We start from the raw sequence: 24,779 nt of genomic DNA, 5'->3' as shown, positions 1-24,779 counted from the left end.
GTTTTCTCCCGTACCGCCAGGCCGTGCGGCGCATGAGATGGTCGGCGAGGGGCTCAGCAGTGCTGGCGCTCTCCCATTGTTCCCCGGCTGATCCTAGGCCTTAGCTCAGCACATTGCTCACATATCTGGCCACTTCTGGATTTCACAGCAATGGAAAACACAGTTCCAACATTGCGGTGTGCGGCGCTCAAACCAGAACGGGGTGCTCATCTTTGGGGTGGCAGAAGTGCACTGGGGCTGTGCACAACTGGTCTGCGCTGGGGACCTGAGCTGCGTGTCTGGAATTGGACGTGCTGTGACCTCCGGTGGTGGCTGTGTCCAGAAATCCCCGAGAAATGGCCCAGAGGATGATAGGGCTGTGATGCTGTACAGGTCCAAAGCAGGGAAGCTGGCAGGTTCCCTGCCACAATTATTAATTTTCCCGTGTTTTTTTTTCTATGATGAATTTGGACGGGCTTATCTACAAGACCATAGGAGGCCGCCTTATGGCAAATTTCAACACTATTTCCAGGGTTACATAAAAATAATAATTAAAAAGTCCAGCAAGCCCAACTACACAGCACCATTTTGCTATGGTACTTTCCACTACGCTGCATCTGTGCTCCAGCACCTTCATTAATTGTCCCCAATACCCATTAGGAAGATGGGTCAGGATGACACACGGATGGATTAAGGCCAGTTTTGACTAATTTAGGGTACTCCATCTGAGAAGCATAATGTCAGCTTTCACAGAGCATTTACCGTGATGCAGCACTTCATACCTGCACCCACTGTGCCCAGCTGTACGGAGCTGGATGTCCCCAGTTCAAGCCAACATTTCCAGGCTGAGCACCCGCAGTATGGGCAGCACCAACATCAGTGCCCTAAACTTTGTACAAGGACCTTGTTAGCCTTACAGAGAAAAGGGGAGAATCCTGGTCTTTGGGACCATTCTGTCTCAAATTTTATGGTTCCACAGGTAAAATGGGGAGGATCTGGGGGAAATGTTTCCTTTTTGACTTACCTACGGAGCAGGTCCTATGCACGCGGGTGTTGCGTGGAAAGCAGACTGTGATCATATAATTAAGAACTGTAACAAAATTGCATGGAAAAAAGAAAAGAAATGAAAAAAAGCTCTATGAATTAGTACAGAATGCCTCGGTTTGGATGTTTCCAGAGTTCTGGCCATGTAACACGGTGACCTTCAGTGCAGGGGGGCCAGTGCCCCTCGAGGTGCCTGGGGCCGGAAGGAGGCCGTGCCATGAGGCTCTCACTCTCGTGCTACCAGGAGAGGCTTTTTTTAACCGTTGGCTGACGTTTCCCGTTCTTCTGTGGGGCTGCTTCCCAGCGAAGAGGCTCCCCGGAGAAGATGACATCTTATTTCCAAAGCAGACATAAAGGGAGTGCTGCTCTTAGCTATGGGGATCCGGGCAATCTCCCTTGCTCCCCCAAATCTCCTCCTTCATGTGCCATGCAGGAACTGACATTGTTTTGCCACGTGTTGTGAGCTGCTCTGCTTGAAAGACCAAGAAGGTGATGAACTTGGGCGGGCTTACCTACAAAGACCCTAAAAGACTATTTCCAGGGTGACATAAAAATAATTATTAGAGAAGTCCAGCAAAACCAACTACAACCAAAGCATTGCTCTTCTCCTCTTGTCTTCATCCTTGGAGGAGCCAAAGGGCTTTAAGTTTTCAGAAAATGTCCAGGAGAGGCTCCTAAGACAGCACATTGCAGCCTCATTCATTAAAGCAAACGATAATGTCTGGGAGGGGGACGCCCATGGGGGAGCATCCCCGTGCCCTGCTTGTGCTGGTGGCCCTGTGAATGGCCAGTGACTTTGGGGACGTTTTAGAGGTTTATGGGACCAAGGGATGGTAACGGGTTGTGACTGAGGGACTGTCTTTAAGCTGAATTTTCATCCCCCCCCCAGCAGGGGTTCAAACCAGAGCCCAGCAACTTCTGCAACTCGGCCTCACGCATCGCAGGGACCCCTCGGTCCCATTAACACCGCTTTAATTGAAGGAACCGCTCCTGCCTGGGCTAAACCGGGGGAAAACCCCTCAGCGTGGGCAGCCCTGAGCGGGCACCGAGCCCACGCCGCACCCGTGGGGTAAACACCCGGGGGGCGTCCCGGCACCGGGTGGGGGGGACACACGGCACCGGGGGGGGGGGGGCTCGGCGCTGCTCCCCGGCAACTCGGCCAACTTGGGGCCATGCCGAGCCGTGCTGTGCCGAGCCGTGCTGGCTCACCCGGGGCTTTACAGCAGGGCCCTGGCAGCCCCGCACCCCTCGGGGCTCTGCCACGCGTGTCCGCGGCGCTGCTCGTGGGGCTGCCCGGCGGGGGCGGCTCCTCTCCGCGCCGGGCCAGAACCCGTCTTTTTGACGCAGGAGAAATGGCAAATTTTAAGTACGTCATTAATATGGCGCCAAAAGGCTTTTTTTTTTTTTTTTTTTTAAGTATAAGCCGATTTTTTTTTTTTTTTTTAAAAAAAAAAAAAAGCTCGCAGCGGCTCGGCCCCGTGTACGCCTGTGCACAGCCGGGAGAGAGGGGGAGTGGAGAGAGGGGAAAAGAAGCGAGGAAGGGGGGGGGGGGAGTGGGAAAAGGGGAAAAGGGGGGGGGGAAAGAGGGAAAAAAAAAAAAAAAAGGAGGTAAAAAAGAGTGCGGGGGGGGGGGGGCCGGGCCGAGCCGAGCCGTGCCCGCGGGACGCGTGCGGGGCTCCGGGCAGCGCCATGGGGCCCCCGCGGCCGGCGGGGGGGTGAGGAGCGGGGCGGCCCGGCCCGGGATGGGAGCGGAGCCGCCCGCACCTGGAGCCGGAGCCGGAGCCGGAGCCGGGGAGGAATTGAGGGGTGCGGGAGGGGGGCGAGGGTGGGCAGGGGAAGGGGAGAAAGGGGGTTGGGGAGGGTGGGGGGGGCGCCACCAGCAGCAGCACCACCACCACCAGCAGCAGCAGCAGCAGCAGCAGCACCGGCAGCGTTAGCAGCAGCAGCAGCAGCAGCAGCAGCAGCAGCCCCGCCGCTCCTCCCCGTGCCCGGCTCCCAAAGTCGCTTCCCCGCCCGCCGGGGCGAGAAAAAGAAACAGAAAGGGGGCGGGCAGGGCCCGGCGGCGGCGGCGGCGGGGCGGCCATCGCGGCGGCGGCGGCGGTGTTGGGGCCGGGGGGGGGTGGGTGGGTGGGGGGGGGCGTGTGTGTAAGTGTGTGAGTGTGAGGAGCGAGTGTGTAACGGGGGGGGGCCGCCCGCTCCCGAGGAGGGCCCCGGACGGCGCGGCCCCGCCGATGGCAGCGCCGTGAAGCGGCCGCGGGGGCTTCCCCCGGCCCCGGGCTGCGGGAACGGCCCCGGCCCCGGCCGCCGCCCCCCCGGCCCCTCCCCGCCGCCCGCAGCCCCCCGGAGCCCGGCGAGCCCGGCGGAGGAGGCGCCGCCGGCAAAGGTAAGGGGGCACTGCTGGGAGGGAGGGAAGGGGGGGGGGGGCGCTTCTCCCACCCCCTCCCCTTCCTATTTATTTATTTTTTTAATTTTTAAATTTTTTATTATTTTTCCTCCCCCCCCCCCCCCCCCCCCTTGCGCGTTGCGCACGCCCGGTCCGGAGGGGGGTGGAGGGGTGGTTTTTTGTGTGTTTTTTTTTTTTTTGTGTGTGTGTGTGTGTTTTTTTTTGTTTTTTTTTTTTTTGGGGGGGGAGAGGGGGGGCGCGCACACAACTTTTGCAGCCGCTCGCCCCGCTCCGCTCCCCGAATTAATGACTGCGGCACTGCCTGCCCCGCGCCGTGCCCGCGCACCGCGGCTCCGGGAGGGCGCTGCGCGGCCCCGACCAGACCCCCCCCCCCACCCCATACCCCCCCCCGGCATCATCCCGGGTCCCCCCCCCTCCTCCTCTTCTTCCTCCTCCTCCTCCTCCTCCTCCCAGCTTCATCCCCGGGGGCGGGCGGCAGCGGCGGGGGCCGTGCCCGGTGGGGCCGGGGCCCCGGGGGCGTGGCGGGGCCGGCTCCATCCCGCACGGGGCCCGGAGCTTTCCCCACCTGCCTCCGGCCCGCCGAGCCGTGCCGAGCCGTGCCGAGCTGTGCTGAGCTGTGCTGAACCGTGCCAAGCCGTGCTATGCCATGCCAAACCATGCTGAGCCGTGCCATGCCACGCTATACCATGCTATACCGTGCCATACCGTGCCATACCGTGCCATACCATGCTACCATCCCCGCTCACCCCAACGCTGAAGTTGGGCAGTGATGCCAAGGCGGGGGAGCTACCGGGATGCCCAGCTCGGGGGGCAGCGCATCTGTGTCCGGGGGGCATCCCCGAGCATCCCCGAGCATCCCGAGGAAGGCAGGAGGTATTTTAGCATCCCCCCGCTTCACCCCAGCGGTGTTTCCCTGCTCCGGTTCCGTGCCCGGCCCCTCCTGATGCTGGGACAGTCGGAAGAGGGGATTGTGCCCCGGAAAAATCAGCGATCTCAGCCTTCCTCCCCGGGGTGAAGCCGGGCTCTTAGGAATGGGGTTTGACCTTTAAGCGTTTATTGGCTACCGAGGTTAAAATAAGCTGGAGATAGGAGTAAAAATAGCTCGCCGAAAGGTTAAATCAAAGGTTAAATTTGTTTTTCCTAGGAAAATTGAGGCTGATCGCTAAAGATGAAGGCTTGCAGCGCGGAATTGGAAGGGGACGCGCTAGATTTCTAGGCAGGGAGATGAAATTCAGTTGGAGTATCGGTGGCTGCTGGCAGTGGTTGACACCCAAGTTCCGAAAGTCGGTGGACGGGTGATCCTCCAACGGAGGCGCTTACTGAGGACAGGTCTTTGGCTTCCTCCGGGTGTCTCCTGCGAAGCTGAGTGCCCGTGGCTCCTGTTGATGCTGCTCGGGGCTGCGGATGCCCCGAGAGCTGCAGGAGGGGGCTCCGGCTGCACGCCGTGCCCCACGCGGTCCTGCACGAAGGCAGGGGTGGCCCTGGGTGCCCGTCGTAACCTCCCCGGTTACCTGCGATGCGTCCGGGCTTGCTGCAGAGAGGATGGGTAATTAGAGGGTAACAAGTCAGAAAAGGAAAGGAAAGTTATAAATGTGAGCAATAAAGAAAAAGCAAAGAAAAGAAAAAAAAAAATCCCCTGCTAGATTTGGAAAAAGGCAAAGCACAGGAAGTAAACGAGGGCTTGTTTTGTTTTAAATTTAAATGAGGTTAAATTGTGCCCCCAGGAGCCAAGACAGCCAACGGAGCTGGCAGCTGGGGAGGAGCGGCCCCGCTCCACCTGGGCTGCGTGGGGCAGCGGGCACGGGGGCATCGCTTATTTGGGGGCAGCTATGGGGGGGCGAGCCCTGGGGGCACCCCAATTGCCTCCCACTCCACCAGGCTGCCCCGACCCGAACGCTGCCATGAGCGCGCGTCTGCTGCCCGCCGGGGTCGTGGCTTTCCGCATCTGCTCTCCCCGGGGTTACCCGGGGAGGTTCAGAAAAGAGCAGCGCCGCTTCCCCCGAGACATGGGGGCTATGCGCCAAAATGTGCTGGCGGGCTGCTGGCACAGCCGGCGCGCATCCTCGGGCTGAAAAGTTTCGGCTGCTGCTGTCGTTGAGAGCGGGGCTGCTCCCCCAGCGAGGGGCTGCTGCTGCTGCTGCTCGCCCCCAGCCCCACGCAGCCGCCCTCGGCGCCTTGAGCTGCTGCTGGGAGCAGGCTGCGAGGACAGCCCTGCTGCGGCGTGCCGCCGGGACCTTCCTGCTCTTCCTCCCTTCTTGCACTTTCTAACAACCCGCTGCCTTTCCTAGACAGAGCCAGTAAATGGTTAACGCGGAGGGGAAGCGTCACCGAGCGGCCCCAGCGCCCCACGGCACCCACCCGGCGCCCGCGCCCTGCGCTGGGACGCGCTGGGACGCACTGGGACGCACTGGGACGCGGCGGTCCGGGGCTGGACGGAGGGCGCGCGTGCCGCTGGGGGCACTATTTTCTGTTTGTGTTCCTATTTCTGTGCTGGAAGAACAAACAGGGAAGTGGTTTTCTGCAGTCTCATTGCAGCTCACAAACAGCGCGCAGAATTCAGCCGGCGTTGCTCAACCGGCACCGAGCGAGAGGTCGCGGGGCGGGGGGCACGGAGCACGGCGCATCCCTCAGCACGAGGATGGGCTGCTGACCAAAAGCTCCTTTTACTGCAGCTTGTGCAGATTTCCGTGCCGTGGTCCCCGTGGGAGCAGTGGTTGTGGGTGTGTGTGGATTTCCCTTGCTCGTTTCCCCGCTTCAGAGCCGTCCCCCCGCTGACCCACGGTGCCACCAGCAGCTCCCAGCCCCACGTGGGCTAAAGCTTGGCAGGGAGCTGGGAAACACCAGCGGGTTCCCCTGAGCATGAGGACAGTGGAAGGGGCTTGTAGGAGGCGAGGAGCCCGCCCAAACCATTTGGGATGCACGCTGGTACTGGTACCAGCACAGGGCTGCCCCGTGCAGCGATGGCCGGGAGCTTGGGGTTTTGGGGCAGGTGCTTCTCCAGGTCTGCCCTCGCTTCTCCCTGCTTACATACGCTGGGCAAAATTGCATCTCCAAAAGCTCTCCTCATCCCTGCCTGTGCCTGGAGGAAAGGGGAAGGGGATGCGGGAAGTTTGGGCATCCTCTGGGGAAGTTGGTGGCTGTGGTTGAGGCTGGCCCTGCCCGACCCTTAGGGCTGCCCGATCCTGCCACCCATCCTGAGGCCAATCTGCGCAAGGCCCCGGTGATTTAAATTTGTTTGGGCTGATGGAAGGCCATCCTGTTGCTGGGTTTAGCATCTATCTGCCTTTTTCAGCTGGAACAAAGGCGGTGCTGAGCATGTGTTAGTTTGCAATCAATTCCATTTTCGGGTTTCCAGGCATTAGGCGGACGCAGTCGGAGTTGCAGACACTTCAGGGGGATGTTCATTTGTTTATAAAAGAAACCCACATCTGTTTCTATTTGAATTTTTTTTAAGCGAGCATACATAGAAACCTTTCTCTTGGTTTCTGGCTGCGTAAAAGCTGGATTTTGGGCCAAGTTTGACCTAACTGCGACCTTTTCGAAGTATTACAAATTTTTTTGGAATTTGTTTATGGCTTTAATAATGATGCCATGTGGGGAATGGGTCAGTTAAAGGTGAAGTGATGGCCTCTAACGTAAACGGAGGATGCGTTTTGGCCCGGAGAGTACATTTGGTGGAGACTTTGAATGGCCAAGGGGATGCTGCGAGGGCAGGGCGGGCACCCAGCCACCCCCCTGCTGCATAGCCCCGAGCTCCAGCTGGGGAAATTGCCCAATTCCCCTTCTTCTTCAGTAAATTCCTCCGTTAAGTACCGTGCAGTTTACTACTGTTTGGCGGGCTCAAGAAGATGAGTCCTTCAGGAAACAGCATCTCCTTAGCGCTGCCTGGGAGTTAACCATTTTCTGGCGAGGTCTGGTGGAGCCCCGTGGTTTGGGGCACAAATTCGCCTTCCTGCAGGCACCGAGGGAGCCCCTGCTGTGCCCCCATGTCCCTGCTGTGCCCCATGTCCCTGCTGTGCCACCCTGTGCCGGCCCCTACCCAGGCTGTGGCTGCATTTCAGCGATGCCCATACTTTGCTCAAGCCAGGATTTCAGTCGGAGCAATTGAAATTCAGTTTCAAGAGGGTGCTGCCTTGGAGACTCTCAAGCGGGGGCAAAATGATTTACTGCAGAGGAGCCGCTGTTTGCTTGCAATGTGAACCACTTCGGCACGTGGATACAAACTTGTAATGCCCTCCAGCAGTGTTGTACGAGGGTGCTGGGGGGGTAGGAGTAGGGCAGGAGCAGGACACAGGGACCAGTTTCAATTAAAGGGGTGATTAGTGCATCTTCCCAGAAATGCCACAGAGCCCAAAGCGATCCCAGCACCCCGCCACCCTGCTGGGAATTGACCGTGCCCCTTTTTCTTCCTGGGGACGGACAGTGATGCCGATGGCACTGTTACTATAAAGCCGAAGGTGAAAAACCCTGGGAATGGCTCAGGTGATCCTTTTTTCCCCGCTGGCTTTGGTGTGTGTGATCTCAGTGCCCAGCACCTTCAGCCGATGAGCGCACGGCTCCATCAAACCAGCGGGAACCAGTCTCAAGTGCTCAGGTAGAATTTCCACTACAAGCAAGCAACCTGCAGTTAAATCTGCCTTCAGCCTAATTTTCCCCAAGCAAAAATCTACCGGCTACTTGGAAGGAGGCTGGTTTAATAACATCTGCTTCCCCTGGAATCGCTGGAGGAAAGTATTGGTATTGCCATAGTCTCAGGGAACGTTTTTAATCATGTTTTGACAGGGCAATGCCTTACAACAACTCCGATGGTTAAAATGTTTATGATACTTCGTAGTATTATCCCTTCTAATGGTGTGATAAAACACAGCACGTATGTTGTCAAATGCAGGCGCTGGGAGAGTTTTATGTGCTTAACTACCTGGGAGCTCTAAGGCAGTGGGACTTTTCCACTTGTTCGGGGGCATGGCATGCTCCAGCTGCCCTGCTGCTAATTTCTACTGCTGCTGAACCCCATTTGTTGTTGTTCCCTCTTAATATTTGGGAAGCGGCAGTGTATGTGCCTCAGATTCTTGCAGAATATCTCAGAAAGTACCGGGATGATTTCTGTGGGATTAGTGCTGATCTCTGCAGGTGGATTTTAGCTTCCAGCCTGTTGCTGAGCGGCTCTGTCCGTGCGTAGTGCTTCCACCCGCAGCGCTCACAGCCCTGCTGGGGAGCTGGGGTCGCACCGACCCCCACCTGGTCAACCCTAGTAAAAGTCTTCAAAAGTTTTCAACTTCTTTTTTCTTTATTTATTTTTCCCTTTTTTTTTTTCAAGCACCTGCTAGAACAGGTCCTTGCCTTTCAGTTCTGCCCGATTCCCAGGGGGTGAGCTCAGGGGACCCTGCTGATTTCAGGCACTTCTCAAAGCCACAAAGCAAACCGGTGGCCGAGCTTCAAGCGGGTCCCTTCTCCTCCTCCTCCTCCTCCTCCTGCGGCAGTGCCGGATGCTGTGGCTTTGTCTCTAGGACAGCAAAGTTGTGGCTGGAGCTGGGGCTTGCCCCACGGTGCTGGAGGAGGCAGAGGCGGTCTGAGCTGTGGGAAGCGTGCTTCGGGCTGCGCTGGCTTGCTGGCTGCGCAGCGGATGCACCAGCCGTCTGAAAAGCTGATACCGCCCGAGAGGGAAGATGACTCAGAGGGTAAAACCCCGGCCTCGTTGCGCACAGGGGTCCTCTAGAATTCAGTGATGCTCGGACTTTCCCCTGCAGACATACTAAGAGTGCGCAGAGTTTCCATTCTAGCGTCGGTGCGCTTCTGAAACGCGCAGCCCAGATCTGCTGGCGGGATGGCGCCAGGCCCCTTCTGCCTCCTGGAAGCAGGGAGGGCTGGTGCAGAAACGCTCACGCCCTCGATGTTTAACAATAAAAGCCCTCGGAGGGTTGCTTGCTTCCTTCCCTAAACCCCCGGGTGCTCTGTCGTGGGGGTAGGTGTCGGGACAGCGCGGTGTGTGGGTGTCGGGAGCGGCGGTGAGCGGGTGTCGGTGAGGGTCCTGGCCACGAAGCCTAACGTGCCATTTCTTTCTGTTGCAGATGGAAGAAAAACGCCGAAAGTACTCGATCAGCAGTGATAACTCCGACACCACTGACAGTAAGACCTTTAATTCAAGGCTTTGAACGAGCTAACTAAGTGATTCACCTCCAGCAGGGAGAGCGGCGGAATAATTACTTGGCGAGGAGTCGAGGAAACTGCATTTGCTGGGAAGTCGCCGCGCAATGAATTGTGCGCGGGGTTGGGTTTGTCAGAAATGCAGCCCTGATGTACGACAAGCTGATACCAATTTAAATGTCTGGCTGTGGGCTCCTCTGAGCTGATGGAAGTGTCTCCCTCGTGCGAGGAGTTTGGGTGAGGGAGAGCTGCAGACGCTGCTGAGCGCAGATCTGCAGACGGAGCAAAAGTCCTCCGTAGACAAGTTGTCCTTGCGTGTGTGCTGCATCCCGAGCACAGTCAGCTCCTGGCTGAGCTGAACTGGGGGAAAGGGAAGTTTTTGCTAGGGTCAGGGTGAAACCAGAGCTTTCTTCTTCCCTGGTGAGCTGAGGAGTGATGTGGGAAAAGGGATAGGGCTCAAGCCAGCAGAGCTTGCAAGCCCACGCTTGCTTTTAAACATATACCTCACTTCATCCTCATTCAGGGAGTGCAGAAGCATGTGCTCAACAATAAACATGTGCAAATGTGCTGAATTTTGGCTATAAATAGAGCGCTTTCCTCTCCCACTTATTTCAGGGTTTCACCCACTGCAGAAATACCGCAGTGCCTCGGCTGTGCAGCACCCTCGAGACTCGAGTATAATCCCTTGTCTAGTCGCTGTAGTTCCCTGCTCGTTGTTCTTGGTTTCTCGCGAATGTCACAGTAATTTCATCCGGGCCGTGCTGGGAATTTGCTCTCCACACTTTACAGGATCTGGCTGCAGGAGCATCCGCGAGCCAAAGGGACTGTGCTAAAGACACCCAACTCCCGGGCCTGCTCCTAACAGGATGATGGGGAGATTACAGGGGGTTACGGAAAGGCTGATCTTGCTGGGTTTGGCTCTGCTTCCCACAGCTTTAGCCAAAAACCACGGTCTGAGTGAGCCCAGCTTGTGCTGCCAGCACCAGCTGGGGCCGCGGGATGGGAGCTGCTGCCACCGATGTGGTGGTGGGGCTGGGATGGGAAGCGCTTCAGGCTCCGGGTGCACGCCAGCAGCAGCCCTCACCTCCTGTGACACCAAACATCTTCGGCTCAGGGGGCTCCCTTTGGAAGCCACGCTCCAAACTTGCCGTCCCCTAATCCCCAGGTGCTCAGCAGTTTACCAAACGGAGCTGCCTTCGCTTCTGTGCTGTTTAGGGTTAAGGCATTGTTCAGTGTGGTATTGAGCAGCGTGGCCTTACCTCCGCTGGAGCTGGATGTTCGTGCTGCAGGTGATGGCTAAGCTGTTGGTGAATGCTCTCCTGCAGGATAATTGTCAGCAAAATGACGACCTCCTTCTCTGTGCCTCTGCCAGGAGAGCATGGCGGTGACACGTTATCTAAGTCTGAGTAGTTGTAGCCACATCTAGCTTGAAAAGAGGGGGCAAAGTGGGAATTATTGCCTCGATCTGTCAGTGTAAACTCAGAGTCTGCCTCTGCAATGCTTGGAGCAACTCGCCGAGTAAAGCAGCTTTCCCAGCGGTTACAGCTTAGGGCTTTCTGCTCTGTACTTTGCCTACCCAGTCCCCTGGCATACTGGCATAAAACAGCCTGCGTTTATGTGGAGCCCTCTTCAGTGGCATCTAGCCTGACCCCGCGGCCAGAAACCAGTTGTCCTTTGGGAACAATTGACACCAGGAGCTCAGGTCTTGGTTTTATCACACATATACAAGAAAACGGGGGTCGGGGGTGGACACAAAATCTTTCAGTCGTTGGTTTGTTATTTAGTATTACCAAACACAGATAGCTTTTTCCTTTTTTGCTGGAAGTAGTAGTGATAGTAACACCTATGAGCTGGAAACACAAATTAATAACACAGTGCTCCCGTCGCGTTTCAGCTTCAGCAGCGTTTGCCTTGTGGAGGTGGCAGCGGTGGTGGTAACACTGCTCGAGTCAGGATAATGAGAGGCCATTCATAATAATCCCAGAGTAAAGTAATCCCAAATCCCAAAGCAAATACTCTCTTACTACTGAAGTGCGTACTGTTGTGTGGCTTCCACGAGGTGCAGAGGGGGCTGCTGAACCGCATGCAGGCGTGGAAGTTATTAGTGCTGGCACTGGCAGGGAAGTTTCACCCATGTGGTCAGTGTTTTTTTACCATGGAGCCTGAAGTCCTCGAGCAGTTCAGCTGCTTCACTTTGAGCATTTTACTCGTACTTCCTTAATTTCTGATTGCTGTAGATACCTGATTTCAGGAGGGTTAAGCCCGGGCTCATTCCCTCGGGGAAGCCATTCATTCTTAGGACTTTGCCTGATGTCTGCCTTTGACCACAGCTTTCTTAAATCTCAGGGGCCTTTATTTCATCACCTGTAGCAGCAGCAAAGTGATGTCAATCTGTTTTGGTGAAGTACCCTGAGCTGTGCACAAGAATAATGCCACGTCAAGGTGTTATCCCCTCTTAGCATTGACCCAAAGCATTGGTTGAGGCTGTAGTAGTGGCAGTGGCAAATATACAGATCAAATTTGCTCTGTTTTTGAAGTAATGTCTCCTTTGCCTCCTTGCAGGTCACACCACATCTGCATCCAGATGCTCCAAACTTCCGAATACCAAATCCAACTGGTCCCGGCAGAAGGAGAAGAAGCCCTCTGAGGTACGCAGGAGTTTTGGCTGCTCAGAGCATCCTCTGAGAAGCCACAGACCGCGCTGCGGCACTCGGGCTGGGCACTGGAGGGAGCAGTCGGAGGTACCTGGAGGATGCTCAGGTGGGGGTCCCTGTGCCCAGCCTATCGGGACCATGGTCTCCAGGGGGATTCCTGCTGATGCAGGTGGCGAGAGAGAAGGTTTGGAGGGACTGGGAGGTCCTGCAGGGTCGGGGCAGCCACGTGCTGAGCTTCCCAGCTTTGGGTGCCCACCTGGATCCCATTCCAGCTGTGCCCTGCTTTCCCTCGCGTGGCTTTCGGATACGTCTCCAATAGACGTGGAAACTATACCAAGCACGAGCTGCTATTGTAGCAACTGCACTGTTTGGTGGTGGTCATCGTTGTTCCCAGAGCAGTGTGAGCAAAGCCAGAGTGATGTTGGTGCATTCCCCGTCGTCTGGACCCGTGTCCAAACAGAGCTAAGTTTAGATGAGGGTGAAGCGGGCTTGTCTGGTACCTTCTTGCATACTCCCATAGCATAGGCTGCAGATCTCTTCTCGTGCCCCCACGCTGCTCATCTCCTGGGACTGTGGCCCGGTGAGCACAAACCTCTATAACATCCTCAGTTTGCATCAAGCTGAGCAGAGATTTTGAGGTTTTCCTGTGGTCACCGCCTGAGTTATAGCTGCACTTAGTTCTTATCGCTGTGGCAGATTTACATTGATGTATCTCGTGTGTTGTTGGCAGTGGACAGAGACTTTAAAAAGTCCAGGTTGCTCGTGCCTTGAGTAAGGAGGAGGGCTGAGGAGCTGTTATTTCCAGCTGAGGTAATTGGAAACACTCCAGATAACAAAGAGCCGGAGATACAGATGTCCCTGCCTGCTGACAGGCTGTTGGACAGTCGCACGTGAGGGTTAGGAATGCAAATTTTTGGTTGTAGATGTGCCTCCTGAAATGAGCGATGGGTGTATGAATTGTGCCTACCAGCCGGCGAGGAGCTCACCCGGCTGCTGCTGAAGGTGCTGGATATAAATCTGAAACGCTGCTGGGCCTGGCGGAAGGCATTCAGACCCAATTTTTGCTGCTCTGCAGTTTTGCCCAGGACGATGTCAGGTCAGGGGCCTACATGGGGACACACGTCTTGGTGAACCTCAGCCGTGGAGCCAAGCTCAGCCTGGCACCTCTGGGAGGCTGCCCGACAGCAGGGCAGAGCGAGCCACGGTGGCATTTCGGAATGGAAACCACAGGGGACTTCGGGGCACGATGTGCGGTGCCTCAGGCTGGACTTTGGCCAGGAGGCTGAAGCTGACAAGCCATCTTCTACAAAAGCGTGGTGGGACCCCAAGCAGATGTGAGCCGTCCGGATCTCAGCTCTAGTCCCGTCTCCTGCATCTTCCCTGCGGCCATGGGGCCTGGTGCTGCTTGGGTTCAGCTCCAGGTGAGACCCAAAAGCCAGGCCGGAGAGCCGAGGGTTTGGCACAGCATCGCCTGCCCTGCACAACAGGCACGAGGCACGTCGCTGTGGGCAGCTTGGAGGTCTCCACAGTGAGTGTGGCTTTATGGATTTCTTCTGGGACAGCTTCTCCCAAACTTTTCCACATCTGCTCCAAGTCCTGCTGTGACCCATGGGCCCACAGCCATGCCTGGGCTCCTTCTGTGGGGAAACACGTCTGGATACAGCAGCTTGGAGGGGTTCGGCATGGAGCAGGGTGGCCATCATGTGTGGCAAGTACGGAGAAGTGCAAAACAGAAAGCACACCACTGCCAGACCTGCTTCACGTGAACATCATTATCACACTGAGGATGGAAAGCACAAGAGGGTAACGTGGAAAGTGTGCTGAACCCACTGTTGGGCATCAGAGCCTGCCAGGGAGTGTGCCCTGGACATTTTGGGGATGGTGCGGCCTTTTCAAGCAGCAACTCAGACTCAGGTACACCTGGCTGGTAGCTTTATAATGACCGATGGCACTTCTGCATGCTGCCAGCTCCCAAGTGCAGGCAGTCCAGGGGGCAGTGATGCCGTGGAGGCTGGGGAGGGAGCGGGGTCACCTCCAGCCTCTCCTGTCCCTCACAAAGTCGTGTCCTCGGTCCCTGCGAGCAGGCTGGCGCCACGCTGCCATCTGCATTCCCCTGCCAACATGCGCAGGAGATAAAAAACTCAAAAGCATTAGTGTTACATAGTTATTAGCCGGGTCAGGGGGTGATGTTTATTATGAAAGACTCGGCGAGAAGGGATTAACTATGCACATTAAAAACCACCCGATACGAGGCATCTGGAAAAACAAGCTTCTTAACGTGGAAAAGTACTGAGCTGTTTGTAAACATCCGCGCTGGGGGCCGGTGCCAGGGAGGGTGATTATATTTATCTGCGTGTGTCACAGGGCTCTGACAGGGCCCAGACACCGGGCTCTGCGAGGCCATGCTGAGGTGACAGCCCCGGGCCTGAGGGGCTGCTGGTGGAGGACATTTTGGGTCAGGAGGCCCACAGGATGGGGACGGACACGGGCAGCTCCTGGCACCTGCAGTGCTTGGTTGTATTAACCTCGTTAGGGGTCATTTGTCTCCAGACCTGGCTTGGTAATGAGCAGGGGACCCCACACCCTTCGTGGTGCTGCCTGGGAAGGAGACGTGCCTGAAGGAGGGAGCTTTGCTTCTTTTATCAGTGTGTTACTGCGATGCTGCCCCCGGCTGTAGGGCTGCTGGGGATGTGAGCACAAGGCTGGCTGGGCTGGCTGGCAGTCAGGGAGCGGTTGTTGGTGTCTGAGGAGGGAACACAGGGACAAGGCAAGTGTGCAGTGATGCTGGCTGGTTGCATCCTCCAGCTCCCAGCCATCTGCGGCCCGGGGCCTCCTTTGGATGCTACATCTGAGGCAGGGCGTTAGCCAGGAGGTTAGTCATGAGCTTCTGAACTGCTCCAGATCCAAAATGCTGCCCTGCACCGGGCTGCACGGCCAGAATATTTTGTGGGGGAAGAAGTACCTGCGTCATGGTGTAACCCTCTGCCTCACAGCCCCTCAGCCTTTGGGCTGAGACCCAGCCCCATCCCAGCCCTCTTTGTGCAGGTGCTGGGCTCCTCACCTCCGCTTCTGTCCAGGTTATCCGCTTCTTTTTGAGGTTATGGGACCACAGCTGCACGCCCTGTTCAAGATGAGGGGCAAACCACAAATTTATACAATTTACGTTATTTTCTGCTTTCCTTGTTTAGATATTACTTCCGTGTTTTGAAGGATGTTTTTTTACATCTCTTTCCAAGGATTTAACCCTTTCAAAGCATCCTCAACTTGATACTGCTTCCCTTCTAGAAAGTAATTGTCATCGCACTAGTTCTTTTTGTGTTTGTTTTATTTATTTTTTCCCCACTGCAATAGGTATGTGCTGCTACAGGCCAATGTGAATTTAGTCCCTGGGCTCTCCATGCTCTAAGAAAGGCTTTTATAAGGGACCATATGGCCAAGTAAGACCGGACATACTTTTACTGTGCTGGATTAAGAGAAAATAGGTCTCTGTTGAAAGGTTTGACTGCAGTGTCTTTGTCACTTTTCCCAAGCCAACATGGTTATAGCAGATTAATACCATTGTCTTCTGAATGCTGAGAAGGGCAGGACAAAAATGCTTCTTGTTCCTATTTTAAATTCTGTTGTTCATTGAATCTTCAACATTCAGCATTTCAAGAGGAAACAAGAACAGATTAAGAGATAGCAGACTGGCTCCCAAATGAACACGAGAGTGAGTATTTTTCTCCCCACAGGCAGATAGTATCGCTGCTTACAAACACACACCAGGCATTGCCATGTTCCTTAGCCCTGCTACTGCATATTGCTGCTCGGCTTGTTTTGGAACGGGCTAGAAAAATGTGACAAAATGCCTGGGAGATGAGCCTTGGGTGAGCTGGGTGGGCTGCCACGGGCTGGTCCCACGTAGGTGCTGGCTCCAGCTGATACGAAGACAGTTTGTCCAACCAAAAAATATTCCCAGGGCTCCCATTGTTCTCATTGTTTTCTCTTTCTCTAAAAATCCTTGTGACTCATGAGCTACAACAAACAATTTTATGCTTGAAAGAATGAAGGGCTAATAGAGCTGGCTGGGAAGGAGGAGAAAAACCCTGCAAGGCAGCGGGAGGGACCTGCGCAGCCTTCCCTGGGGCAGAAAGGTGCTGGAGAAGGGGACGGTGGCTGGGGGGGACGTTGGCCAGGAGGAAGGAAAGGTATTGGACCAAAACCTGCAGAAAATCTGTCATCTGGGCTTTTTGGAAGCCACTCCCCTGTCCTTCATGCTGCGAACCATCACTGCACAACCGCAGAAGAAATTCTGCTCAGAGCGGCGCTTGGAGAGCCTGGCGGGCTGTGCAGATGCAAGGGTGTCGGGGAGGATCTCAGATAATTTAGTTTGTAAAAGGGAAGAGATATCAAACGTGTGATTTCAGACAGGCTGGGGCCATGCGATTCCCACCTCTCCAGCCTGCTGTCTCGCCAGCACGCACATTGTGCTTTTCCACATGCACCCGATTTTGAGGGATGGGCTTAATTTCTCTTCATTTCCTACCCCTGCTCTGCAGTATGAAGTGCTTCAGAGAGGTTTTATTATTACAGAAACTTTCTGGGGATACAAATGTTTGTGTGCCTAAACACAACCCGTGCAAGGGCTGCCATAGTCCGTGCAGGACCCTGTGCTGTCCCCGGGCTCGTTGCAGTTCTCAAAGCTAATTAAAAGCAGCGCTAGACGAGTGTTTCTTTAGTTTAGATTTAAAGACCAAAACAGATTCAGCTTCTTGGCTCTCGCCCAGAAGCTGACTTCATACAAGTGGAAAGCAGTTACTAAAGGATCTGAATTCGATGTTTTGGGGTTGGTATTTGGGGCTAACGGGATAATTGGCAGCCTCAGCCCCGCCAAGCAGTCGCTGCGAAAGCACAGCCCTCGGGAGAGCGCGGGAAGTGGGAGCTGAAGAGCGGCGAGGGTGGTGGCCCACTTTATTAGAGGGGTTTGTGAGTGAGTCAGAGAACCTTGAAATCGATGCGGGGATTTCGCAGAAAGGTAGTGAAGAGGCGCGGAGATGGGGCCGATGGGCAGAGGAGGCTGTGAAGTGGCAGGAGCTGCGGGAGGAATGCGCTCGCGGTCATGGAGCCGCCTGGGAGCAGCGCAGCAGTGGGGTGCTCAGCACAGCAAGCCCAGTCCTGGGATGAAAGGGGATGTGTGGGGACACCAGTTTGTCACAGGGTGACCTGTGGTGGTGGCTTCCAGGGCTCCAGGCAGGAGGAGGCTCCGTTGGTGAGGCCAGGATGACAGCACAGTGGTTCCTGGTGCGTGGCAGGGTGCTCATCGCCCTGTGCCGTCCTGATGTTTTGGGGCGCAGGCACCGCTGGATCAAGGCTTGTGGTGGATGGAGACCCAGGTCCTCTGTGGGGTTTGGCGGCCGTGCGTGGGATGCTGTGCTGAGGGAGGATCTGAGTCCCATTCCTGCCTTCCAGGTCTCTGCCACAACCGGAGGACCACCCTTCAGTCTGATGTGAAGTGAAAAACAAGGATGCTGAAATCAGAGGATCTGTTATTTCCAATTAAGTTAGGGTTTGTTTGTTTTTTTTTGAGGAGGAAGATCAATATTGTTGTTGCTTCACTACAGCAGACTTCAGAAGTAACAACAAATATGAATGTCCCCATGGGAAACGTGATGGCTTCTGCACCGCAGCGACTTCTTGTGGTCCTGCACCTCCAGGCCTGGCTGCCAGCCCGGCACCGTGCCCTGCTGGGCTGAGGGGACGGGGAAATAACCGAGGCAGGCGATGTGGGCTTGTCCTGCCAGTGAAAAGTGAGCACCACGGATCATTTGGAGGCCTGTAGGGACATGGACAAGCCTTGGCAATGGAGCTGAAGCAGAGCAGGTCCAGCCCTGGGAAAGGCTGTGGCAGCTCAGGTGCCCGAGGCACCGATGTGACCGTGTGGCCTGTCCCCGGCACGGGGCGGGTGGCAGCGGCCCCCGAGACAAATTGTCAGTTCCTGCGGAGGGGAAGAAACAGTAAACAGTGCTATTGAGGGAAAATTGCTTGTTTTCTGGTACACAACTTTCTCTTCACTGCCAGGTCCTCAGTTCATCAGTGCCCAATTTATCCTTTATTTAGTTTTCATAAATAATTCAGAAGAGTTTGAGTAGAATAATTGAGTCTTTTCCCAACCCTAATCCCAGACAATTCAAAACAAAAAGACATTTAGATTACAATTTGAGCGTATTAGCTGTTGGGAGATTTCCAGACAACTGATCTGCTTTCCTTTACAATTTCTGTGGCATTCTATCATTTCTAAAGTGTTCTGCTTTGATAGTTAATAATTTGAGCATTTCCAGTTCTTCATGAAAAGACAGAGGCATCATTGTGATAAAGTGCTGGCGTGCTCGCTGCCTTTGGATGTGCGAGCTTATCTGTTTTCCAAGAAGGCCTAAATAAATGAAGTAGTAAGATTGCAAATCCAGCCTGCGATGTGCCTTATCATCTTCGGGGAAATAGATACAATCGTGCTTATTTGGCTTAAAATTAAAACTAAGCTTCCACGCCGACGCGAGCTGAAAAGCCAGAAGGGCTGAATTTGGGGAAGACTTGATGCAGGAAGAGGCGAGCCTGTGATGTGCACAGGGAAGAGGGGAGCTCTCCCATTATCCATGGCACACTCAGGTCCAGCACATCACAGCCAGTTCGCCGGGTTCCCAGTGCTCCCAGCTCCTCCCAGGGCTCACTGGGCGACTCGGGGCATGCCAGCACAGGTCTCCGTCTGCAAGAGGAAGGCAACGGGACGGGCTCTGCACTAAGTCCTCCATCAGTGCCTGCCCATGGTCCTGTGACAGTGTCCCCATCGCTGCAGGTTGATGCCCTGTGGCAGGGCCCTGCCTGCACCGCCGGCTCCCTGCTCTCTCCAAAAAAAAAATCTGGGAGTGGAAGTGGCCCCTTGCCCGAGCTGGGGTCCTGGCAATGCAGACACGTCGGGCACGGGCTGTGTTTGCACGCTCCGTTAGCAGACGAGCTGCAGCGGGCTTCCTCTGTTTATTTCTCGCTGCTTGAGACGCAGACACGTGGCACGGGGAGGATTATGACATCGTGCGTGCTCCTTCTCATGCGTAATTAGCGTTTATCTTAATCTTTTTCTTTTTTTAATTTCTCGCACCGGCAGCGTAGTAAAACGCTACTGTGGCGTTCCTAAGGAGGAATTTGTAGCACGTAGACTTAAAGGAACTTGAGATCCCTCACACCGAGCCTAATTCCGACGGCAGCGTCTAGGCTGTGAATTGTGGTGGCTGGAGGATGCTCTAAGGCTGGCTCTGGGCAGCTCAGGTGGGCTTTATGTAGCTGCAGTCAGCAACGACTCCAAGCAGATGCACGAGGAGGAAGGTAACGGTGTGATTCAGAGAGGTCCCAACACAGAGGAGGTTGTTTGCTGTGTTGAGCTCTAATTGGGTTATCCGCTGAGGCTCCGAGGATTAAACAAACTGACCTAAATCCTGGTCCCAGTGGTCTTGGTTAATGTCTAGTTCCCTGCATCGTAGCCGGCTGGGTTTCTGCAATACTCCCCAAAGCGTGTTGGTGTTGAATCAGGAGCGTGAGCCCGTGCTGTATGATTTATTGTGTTCCTCACAAGGCAGTGCTCGTTTTGAGGACAAACACTGCAAACAGATGAAGCGGCGCTGCAGAAAACACCTGGGCCATCCCAGCCGTGGCTGGAGCGAGACGGTGCCCGAGCCCGGCTGCTGGCATCGCGGCTGTGATTTTGGCTAATGGCAGATGGAGGAGAGGAGAGGGCATCCGTTCTTATTTACAATTTATTTTGACTCCGCGAGAGACGGGATCGCTCAAGCCCTTGCTGTCTGGCAGTGTCTGGCAGGACGGCCGTATTTACCGTGATGGATTTGGTTGGGGTGCTTTTCGTGGTGGTATGCTGGGGGATGGCTCTGCAGGGCCAGAAGTGGAGAAGGAGCACGGGCCCTGTCCACGGGGCTGGTGGATTTTGGTAGAGGAGGGCTCCGGTGTCAGCCTCGGAGGAGGTTTATGGGGTGAGGAGAAATCCCCGTGTGTTTCGCTGCAGGCTGGGGCCACGTACGCAGGCATCTCTATCACCACTTAGCCGGATATTTTCCTGCTCACTAAACAAACTGTGGACTAAACTCGAGCTTTGCCCTCGGGAACGAGACAGACAATGAGAAGGGGAAGCGGTGCTATAATGCAGCGAGGCTTTGTGCTTTGTGCACCCGTCAGGCGGCCGGAGAGCCCACCAGGATGCTCCAGCTGCTGCTCCCAGCGCCGTGTCCACCCAAAAAGCCGCCGTGACCGCAGCCAGCGGTGGCAGCTGGGTGCCTGCTGGGAGCGTGGCTGCTCTCCCGAAGGCAGCTGGAGCTTTTTGAGGCAAAGCCATGCCCTGGAAAACCAGGCTCTGCTCCTGGTGCTCTCGCTGCAAGCACAGCTCACAAGTCAACCCCCAAGGGGCCTTCCACCGGTCCCGGCACAGCACGTCTGGGTTTCACTGTGTAACCAGGAGCCTCTTCGAGCCCTTGACTCATGGATATTTCTCTCTGCTGCTAGTGGGGTGGTTTTTGTGAAGCAGGAAGGCGATCTCTTCAAAACAAGCTGAGGTGGTGGCAGAGGGGACCACAGCAGCCGAGGGGCTTTGCAAGGGGCCTGCTCCGTGGCCCTGAGAGTCACCGGCACCAAACCTCAGGGCTTCAGGGCAGTGAATGGTTCAGGGAGGGTGCTGCTGGAGCCGTGGGCTTGCTTTGGGGTAGTTTTGCTCAGAGACAGCAGAGCAGGCAGCCAGGTGGGAGCTGCGGGCAGGGAGCTCGCCGGCAGCACCGTGCCGGGGCCAAAACCGGGACAGGGTCACCCTCCGAGGCGGGCGGCGCTGCCGTGCCCGTGGCTGTGCGAAAGCTGCTCTGCCTGCATTTTAACAACGATGATTCATAGGGGATTTTTAGAAAAAAAAAAAAAAAACACAACAACACACCACCAAAGCCAGACGAATGCGTTTTGTGTGAGAACGGCCCGCGTGGAGGGGCTTCTGGAGGCGGGGATGGCAAAGTTGGGAGGATTTCTACCCCATGGGGACAGGAGGGTGCCCAGGGCAGCGAGGTGGCTGTGGGGACACAGAGGTGCTCGGGGCAGTGCAGTGCCTCTCCTGCCAGCAGCTTCATTCCTGCCAAGAGAAAAGAAAGCAGCATCTGCCCCAGTAGAAGTTAAAAGGCAGTGGTTGTGAGCATCGATCCCCTAGGAGAAGGCAGCCCAGGCTGACACAGCGAGCCTGCCACGCTGGCACCCGTGGTTATCCCCAGCTCCTGCCCCGGGTGCATGCACAGAGCATTGTCAGAGCCCCTCACCCTCCCCGCTGTTTGTTTCCTGGTGCAGGTTTTCCGCACGGATCTGATCACAGCCATGAAGATCCCTGACTCCTTCCAGCTCAGCCCGGAGGAGTACTACGTCCTGGCCGACCCCTGGCGCCAGGAGTGGGAGAAGGGCGTCCAGGTCCCCGCCAGCGCCGAGGCCATCCCCCAGCCCGTGGTCAGGTAAGCCAGCGGGTCCCCTCCGTGCCACAGGGGGGGTGCTGTCACCTTCCCTGTCCCCTGGTGGGCTGCTTTGTCCCTTGTCCCCCCGGATGGGCACGGTGCCGAGCGATTGCGCCGCTGCCGGGAGGCGGAGAGGAGCCGTGCCAGGCGGGCCAGCTCCTCGCCTGCTTGTGGTTGGGGAATTTTGAGAAGATCTGATAAAATCAGAGGGGTGTTTTCAAAAAAAAACACAGCAGAAAGCCAGCCAGAACGTCAGCATCTGCCTGCTGATGGACGCACCTCCATCTAGCAGCACCGTGGTGGCCGTACGTCACGGCGGGGGTGCTGGAAATGGGATGGGAGCACAAACATTCAAGGGCTGGGAAAAGGAGCCCGGTGAGCAGGCAGGCATCCACGGGACTTTGCAGAGATGATGCCGATTGGCCTAGAAGGGAGCCCGGCTCGCTATTTTAAAATGGGGAACCGGGTTTAAAATAGACCCTGCAGCAGCTGCCGAGGCAGCACAGAGCCGGGGGGTGCGCCGCTGCCCCTGCTCCGAGCGCTTGGCAAAGCACGGGTGGCAAAAAGGTGATGCTGGGGACGGGGCCGTGCTCGAGGGGCCGTGCTGCTCCCCAGATAACGGGGGGTTTGGGCCAGGCGCTGGCCCCGACGCAGGCACCGTTTGTCCGTGGTGGCAGCAGCTGCTCCCGCAGCTGCCGGCCCCCGGTTATGAAGCAAACTTTTGTGTGCGCTTCCCTCCCCGCCCCCCCCGCTGCCCTCCTCCCCAGGGGAAAAGAGAGAAAGAAATGAAACTTTAATGAGTCCGAACACATCAAAAGGGAAGTTGTAAAGGGGGCTGTTGAGTTGATTTAATCCTTAGGAAAAAAAAAAAAAAAAAAAAAAAAAGAAAAAAAACTGCGTGCGGAATATCTTTTTTTAGTCGTCTTTGATAGCTAACCGCAGGCTGGACTCGTAAATGCTCTGCTCCCCAGCTGAGGGCTCGCGCTGGTGCTATTTCCAGCCGAAAAGTGATAGCTTGGCACCGCCGGGGCTGGAGGGGCCTTTTTAAAGCCAGCCTGGAGAGCAGCGTGCGTCGGGCGGCGTTGGGCATCCAGGAGCTCCTGGGGCCGGCTGCCCTGCTTCGAGCCCCTCCTGGCAGATGTGCTCCTCTGCTCTGCCCCACGCCCTCGTTTTCGGGTTGTCCTGGCACAGTTCCTGCTGTTCCCATGCAGGGATGCCCCTAAAGGGATGGAGAACACCCCGTGCGTGTGGAAAAGGCTCTGCCCATGGGTACCTGGAAGCGTCTCCCCGTAGGCAGGGCCAGAGCCCTGCTAAGTCAGGACGTGTCCCACCTTCTGTCCGCACACCACAAAGGTCACCGGCCCTCTCGGATGCTTCCTGCTCCCTTCTCATTTTCTGCAGGTGTTCGTGCAGCTCGCCTCTGTGTGGGTTTCGGTGTTTTTCCCAGAATTTTCTGCTCAGAGGCAGGTGGTGCGTGGCTTCTTTGGGTCTGCTGAGGTGGGACCTATTTTCTGTGCCTCCCCAAAGACGCTTGGTAGTGGCCCCAGTGCTCGCAGCCAGCTCAGTGAATCCCCACAGCGGGTTTGTGATGTGCCCTGCTGATCCTAGCAGCTCCTTCTGGGCTGCTGCAGGCTCAAGTTGTGCAGCCCCATCCCCATTTTCCACACAGGGTCTCTGCTCCTGCTGCTCATCTGCCTGGGTCCCTGCCCAGAGCCACGTCCTGCATCGGAGGGGAGATGGGGATCATTACAGCTGCGCAAGGTGCCTCCTTGAGTTCTTTCCCTGCTGAGCAAAATGCACAGCCCCTGGTTTTTTACAGACCAAAGCCTGGAGCCCAGCAGCTCTCCTGTGCCAAGGCGAGAGCTGGCGCAGCCCCGGGGCCGCGTTTTGCTTTCTGCCACCTCTCAGAGGGGTAAAACAGCGGTGTAACAGCGTGCTGCCCGTGGGGAACAGGCAAGCCATGCCTGGAAAACACATCCCAAACCCATCTCCCATGACCCCGAGGTGCAGGGGATGGGCTGGAGCCCCCGGCAGGTTTTTTAGCAGAGGGTTTGAGAGCTGCTTCGCGCTCCAGAGCTGCGTCTCCCCCTCCCCAAGGTGTGTTGTTGTGTGCAGCTGCCGCCGCCGCCGCTTCTGCTGCTGCTCTTTTCATCTCCCGCCTGGGCGCTTGGAAACGAGCTCTTCCTACCCGCCCGTTGCCTCTAGGTTTTGCGGATCCAAAGCTGAAAATTAGATTTCGAAACGTTTCGTTTTGCTGGAGCTCGACAAATGTCAAAGCTTGGGGGTGAGGCGGGAGGGAAAGCACTGTGCTTTAAGGAGTGCTTCCCCCGGAAAGCAGCTGCCTGAAAAATGCCTCCGCCAAGAGCCACCTTAATGCAGGGGGTGCTTTGTAGGCTAGCACAGATCGTCCTGCGGTTGTGTGGAGGGCGATGGGGGGAGAGGAGCATCCCTGGGCTCGCTGTCCCCCTGGTTTGGTGCCCAGGGCCGGGTGCTGCCGGACACGCGGCTGCTGCTGGTGGCCACCCGCACAGCAGGGTCACTGGGAGGTGCAGGACATCAGGTGTTTCCTCTTCGCAATCATTTCTGGCTCATCAGTGCTTAAAAAGGGGGTTATTTTGTACAGCCTGAGCGTTGCCCAAAGCTTGACAGGCTGTGGTGGGGATTTAAAACCCGTCTGGAGTCGAGTGAGAGCAGGGGAAACGCGGAGGTACCGCGGGTACCTCCCGCCAACGGGAGCAGCTCGGCTCGAGGCTGAGGGCTGAGCAAGGTGAAGTGGTGGCACCGACTGCAGAGGTACCCCAATTTCTGGGAGCATCGGGGTGCGGGTACTGCCCCTTTCCAAACGGGAACGGGGAGCCCCTTTTGTTGGAGCAGGTCTTGGGAGCCCGAGGGGGGCTCATCCCTCCCCGCTGGAGCCAGGCATAGCAGCACGTGGCGAGCTCACACAGCAGAGAGCATCCCTCCGTGCAGACCTGGCACCGACCTCTGATGTGATGCACCTGTACAGCTCCTAATTCCTTCCTTATTTAATGATTTAATGTT

The 24,779-nt window shown here is 56.3% G+C and overlaps 1 protein-coding gene across 2 annotated transcripts in view; it reads left to right on the top strand.

The window, feature by feature from the left end:
• The first annotated feature begins 3,361 nt into the window (after nucleotides 1–3,361).
• JADE2 (jade family PHD finger 2) overlaps nucleotides 3,362–24,779 on the top strand; it is a 57,512-nt gene continuing 36,094 nt past the window's right edge. For both annotated transcript variants that reach the window (XM_032196912.1, XM_032196911.1), the window contains exons 1-4: nucleotides 3,362–3,406; nucleotides 9,496–9,553; nucleotides 12,134–12,219; nucleotides 21,580–21,737. In XM_032196912.1, the coding sequence (XP_032052803.1) occupies nucleotides 9,496–9,553; nucleotides 12,134–12,219; nucleotides 21,580–21,737 (302 nt within the window). In that variant the 5' untranslated portion in view covers nucleotides 3,362–3,406. The remainder of the gene's footprint in view (nucleotides 3,407–9,495; nucleotides 9,554–12,133; nucleotides 12,220–21,579; nucleotides 21,738–24,779) is intronic.

The sequence above is a fragment of the Aythya fuligula genome, chromosome 14 (genome assembly GCF_009819795.1).
Source record: "Aythya fuligula isolate bAytFul2 chromosome 14, bAytFul2.pri, whole genome shotgun sequence".
Lineage (NCBI taxonomy): Eukaryota > Metazoa > Chordata > Aves > Anseriformes > Anatidae > Aythya > Aythya fuligula.
This window is presented reverse-complemented; position numbering and strand designations above follow the sequence as displayed.